Below are 5,144 nucleotides of genomic sequence, written 5' to 3'. Positions count from 1 at the left end.
ACAGATAGTTGATATTCACGAATAATGAATATTTTAATACCTATTTAAAAATAGATGGACGTGAATATCATATTATTTGTACATGCAAGTATCCATTACATACAAAAAAATTTATTAAATTAAATTAAATTAAAATTCAAAATTAATTTTTATTTTGTTAGGTTATATCTAATTGGTAATAAATAATTATTTTTTTGTTACAAGTTGAATAATAAAAATATAGTATCCTTGTCCGACCATTCTTAGTTATATGAAGAAAACAAAGTATGATTCTTTAAAAAACAAACGACGTTGATTAAATAAACAGTTTCGTATAGCAAAACAAGTTTCCATTATGCTAAAATATTTTTAAAAAATATAAAAGAAACTTCCCGTCGTGTATTCTGAACTGACTTTCTAATAGCATAAAAAAAAAATTGGTTGTGTTGTTAAACAAGTTTTATGTGTTATATAAAAATAAAACAAGAAAAGCGTAACTTCACACTTTAATGTTTAAAAATCAACATTATTTCCTAGGTTCAATAAATAGCTTATGGCCATTGCACTATCTTTAAATTTACAATTATAATGAAAACTATAGAAAATGAGAAACTAAATAACAACATTTTTAGTTTAAATCATCCAGAGTTAAGTGAGCCATTAATTACAATATAAAACCATTTACTCTGTTCTGTTCAGGAATAATCCAAAACCTTTTGGCAATTTAAAAAAAAAAATGAAACTTTTAAGAATTTGAAATTGTAACTAAAATTAGGCATAAAAGCAGGTTAGAAGAGTTTTATGCAGAAATGATGTATAAAAGAGAGAAATATGAGAAAATACTATAACACAGTTACACATGGCATGAGCACCCAAATCCTCAACAGAGACCAAACATCATGCATGCACAACAACAGCAATTAACTACCAGAATACATCTAAAATCAATCATAAAATAAAAACCTTATACTCTTCCATGCACTAACATCATTTGCAAAGAATCACAAAGACAACAATATTCTTCTTCTTCTTCATCACTTTTCCTTATTCAAACTCGTGCAGATTCTTTAGAATCCAACCCAGCCGCACTCGAAGAACTTCTCTCACATTCTTCTCTCACATGCCCCGCAGCAACAGCACCTCCAACATCACTGATGTTCCCGAATAGCAGCACCACAATTCCAGCAATGGCAGTGCAGAACGCAGCTCCAAATGAAGTCCTAATTCGCCCTGGCGCCACCGACCCCACCGTGAACCCCACGCACAACCCTGCAGCTCTCATCCAAGCATACCAGATCGAGAATGCACCTTCTTTCCCAGAGGGAGCACAGTCCAACACCAAGAGCCTCCCAAAAGCATACAGAATACCTGTTGCTGTGCTCTGAATTGCACCAAATAACACCAAGTGACCCCATTTCCAGTGGCTGTGTCCGTAGTAGAATCCAAATCCAGATGACAAGAGAGACAGAAGGAACCCCACTATTTGCATTTTCACAGAATTCATTTTGATCACGTGCAGCAAGGGTTGTAGTACTGACAAAGAAACAAGTGGGAAAAGGAAGTAAGTTAGCCAGAAATATAGTAAGTGCACTGGCTTAATGCAGAGTTGTCCCACTATGAAGATCACTCCCCCAGTGAAAATCGACATGGTGGTGAACGAGGAGAGGAAAACCCCTGCAAGGCCTCCGATTGCATGAGGGTACTTGAAGATGGAAAAAGGATGGAGCCTTGAGGAGAAAGAGATGGAATCGGTGGTTCTGCTGATGGATGTGACAATGTGTAACACCCCCACAAGCCATATTAGGCCACTGAAGATTGAAACAACCCAAAGACTCATCACATCACGGTCATTGTCATTGAGTTCCCTGAGCATATGGTATGTGAAGGAGGAGATTATGGCGGCTCCAAGGCATCCGGCCGCCGTGGCGTGGAGGGAGAGTCTGCTGGAGACTGCTTGTCTGAGGGAGAATTGGCTTCTCTTGAGGGTTGGTCCTGTGAAACAACGGATCATGAGGCCGAGATGGTGGGTGTGAGCAGCAGTTGCAACTGTGCTGGCTGCAACAATGCCAGCAATGTAGGGAACGAAGATGGCTGTGACTTTGAAGAAGCCTGCAGGGAGACAGAAGAAAACTCCGATTCCTGTGGCTGCTGCCGTGATGAGCTTTGGGAAGTGGCCATCAAGATGGAAGGAAATGAACCCCAGAATTGGAGCAGCCAAAGCTAGACCAGTGGCCCAAGCAATCGATGTCCACTCCAAAGCGGAGAAATTTGATCCACCACCTGTTCTTATGGTGTGATTTGTGAGTTTGCTATACCTGCAATTCAACCACATTGCACATTTGTTAGATGTTTTACATTAATTTAGGTTATACTTCTAGTATCAATTATCAATCTATCAGAAATCATCCTTGATATTCGTAGTATACATACAGTGTAAAAATACCTTGCCTTCTAAGTGCATGAACTATGTGCTCCTAAATTAGCTAGTAGCATCAATTATTTACTCTTTAAATTAACCAGTAACATAATTGTTGGCTCAAATGTTGTCTTAATATGTTGGCACAGACTACAATGATCATGCACACATAATCATCCTGCCGTTTATGGGAATGCTGTCACTGTTAAATGGAACTTTGGGAACATGCAAAGACTATTTTACATGGTAAATAGTGTGTCTCTGTTGTTTTTTTGATGTAGTGTGTACAGCATTTTGGTTTGGGAACATTGAAAAAAGTCAGTTACTACTGTTTCTTAGTGGGAGCACTGTAGTTATGAAAAGATTACAAATGCATGGATAAAATACAAGATATAAAAACAATTTCATGTGTCGGTACTGTTAATTGTAGGTAATTTAACTCATGAAAATTTCACCCAGCGGTCCCAAAAGGCAAGATTTAGCCTTTACGCAAAATTAAAGGTACACACTTTGACATATAATAATACTCTGTCTTTAATGCAAAATTTATCATGTGTTAGTGAACAGAACAGATCTTTCAGGTAAAGAAGTGATTAGTGGTAATAGTGTTTTTGAAAAAGTTAATAGAATATAATGAAGTTAAAATAATGCATATTTTACCGTTGTGGATAATACCATGAATATCTTAAAAGTTTAAAAGGTGACTGATGACTTTTGGGATGGTCCGACAAACATTTTGATACTCCCTAGGAGGAAAGGGTGGATTTTTACTCTCTCTCTTGTTTTGGCCAAGAATACAAGGGCATGGCTTTAGGTTGTTTTTTGTTGTACACCAAAGGTCGACATGCCAACATAGTTAATAAATAGGTTTGATGTCCGATGGGTAAGGAAGTGCTTTGAAAAAGGAATCTTAACTCATGAGTAGAGTAAGAGTAAAGTAGAATTGTAAGAAAGCCACAAAGGACACGACTTTTCATGATGGTGAACTATAGTGGAATCAAACGGCTCAAAATAGTATTTTAAAAAATAAATAAATAAATAATAATAATGGAACCCTATGCTCAGTTTGCACGCTGCCAAAGTTTTTTAAAATCACAAAATTAGTTTTTTTTGTGTTCTTCTACCAAAAAAAACCCTGATGTACCATCCATGGCCACTACAGCAACATTTTGAAAAAACTTGTTAACTGAAGACCCAAAACACCAAAACTAGAGTAGATCGAGACAACAGAAGAAAAAACAAAAAATTTGGTTAAAAAATGGCATTTGACAATACTATAGGCAGTGAAATTGTAGATGGAAAAGGAATAGAGTTGAAATGTTGGAAAGAATGAGAAGGAGAATGAAAAAGTAGACTCACAGATGAATTTCCTTTTGTGAGCAGTGCTTGGCTGGGTGGTTTTTGGCCCATTCCTGAAGCGAATCTGTGGGGAGACGCTGTAGCTGACTGATTATGAGAGGAAACACAACAGGAACAAGCACAGTTTGAACAAAGTAGAAGCAAAACTCGTAAAGGTACCATCCCATAACTTCAAACCCTGAGGGCTTCTCCCCCACTTCCTCGTACCCATTATAAGGCTCTCTTGCCCTCAAAATTTTCATGGCCCTGTTGTGTATGTCTGGCCTCACCGTGCCCTTTCCACCCTCTTGCACGCCCTGTGCTCCTCCCTGCCCTCCATCAGCTTCAACCGTCACCTCTTTCATCACTTTGAACACAGAAAACGAAGGCACCACAGGTGTCAGAGAGAGTAATGGCGAGAGAGAAAATAAAAAGTGCAGAGAGAAAGAAAGAAAGAAAGAAAGAAAGAAGAAAGAGTGTTGTGTTGTGTTGTGGTTTAACAAAGGTGACACTAGTGCTAGTGCAAGGGACTAACTAAAGGCTGAGTTTGGTTTGGTGTGCAACTGTGCACAGCTGGTCTAATGAAACTTTCTAAACGGCCTTGTTTAGTGAAAGTATATATTACTATAATTTCCAACCTCTCTTTATTTTCATCTGTCTCTAGGGAATTGATAAAATATCACCACAGTAAGACGTTACAGAAGAAGGAAACGTCGCTACAGTGCTCAGTTTTGTGTGTGGAAAAGCTTCCCATTTATATAAATTTCATTTATGAATGACACTTGGTCCCATGCAACCAATAATATCCTGCACTTAATAATCATACCACTTATAGCAACACAGGTTTCTTTTACTACTCATACAATATTAAAACGTTTATTAGTAAAATTATTTATGTACTGTAATAAGTTTTTCACAATGCAGATGACAGTAAATGTATTAGCTGCATATTATTGTTATTTTCACATATTGGTTCTTGGATTCTCAACGGGTGGCAACAGGTTTGTTAGTTGCGAATTAAAAATAATTGTTGTTGTGTCTTACATAAAAGATTCTGTCACCTTGTGACAAATTTTACTATACAAGTTTTTAGATACTGTCCAGTTACATAGTTTAATGAATCTCACTTGATACTTGCAGTCAATTATAATATTATTTTCTGGCAAATATCAGAAATAATGTAGTAGTTAAATGTCACCTCCTCTCTTGTTTGTCTCTAGATTATAATTAAATTCTTATATTGTGAGAGACTCCTTTAAATGAAAATAGAAATTGAAGTTAAATTATTTTAAACAATCTTAAATTCATTAACCTTAAATTAATTTTGTACTGTTGCGTGTTGTCGTGTTGCGTGTTTTGTACTTTATGAACAGAGAAACTGACGATTAAGATGTGAGGATGAACACAGGCG

At 36.7% G+C, this 5,144-nt stretch overlaps 1 protein-coding gene across 1 annotated transcript; it reads right to left on the bottom strand.

Annotated features, from left to right (window-relative positions):
• Positions 1 to 767: 767 nt before the first annotated feature.
• Positions 768 to 4,332, bottom strand: LOC106777990. Its single transcript, XM_014665853.2, has 2 exons — positions 3,755 to 4,332; positions 768 to 2,294 (listed from the first exon to the last, which is right to left on the bottom strand). The coding sequence occupies exons 1-2, from the start codon at positions 4,096 to 4,098 to the stop codon at positions 1,028 to 1,030; spliced, it is 1,611 nt and encodes a 536-aa protein (XP_014521339.1). The 5' UTR covers positions 4,099 to 4,332; the 3' UTR covers positions 768 to 1,027.
• Between the last annotated feature and the right edge of the window lie 812 nt (positions 4,333 to 5,144).

The sequence above is a fragment of the Vigna radiata genome, chromosome 11 (genome assembly GCF_000741045.1).
Source record: "Vigna radiata var. radiata cultivar VC1973A chromosome 11, Vradiata_ver6, whole genome shotgun sequence".
Taxonomy (NCBI): Eukaryota; Viridiplantae; Streptophyta; class Magnoliopsida; order Fabales; family Fabaceae; genus Vigna; species Vigna radiata.
The sequence above is the reverse complement of the archived record's forward strand: the minus strand, read 5'-3'. Positions and strand labels throughout refer to the sequence as shown.

What these genes read in the sequence shown, in the direction of transcription:
- LOC106777990 (XM_014665853.2), bottom strand. Translation starts at nt 4,098, where the DNA reads ATGAAAGAGGTGACGGTTGAAGCTGATGGAGGGCAGGGAGGAGCACAG. An exon ending in TCACAAAAGGAAATTCATCT is followed by an intron (nt 2,295 to 3,754) that starts GTGAGTCTACTT and finishes GTTGAATTGCAG; the next exon opens with GTATAGCAAACTCACAAATC.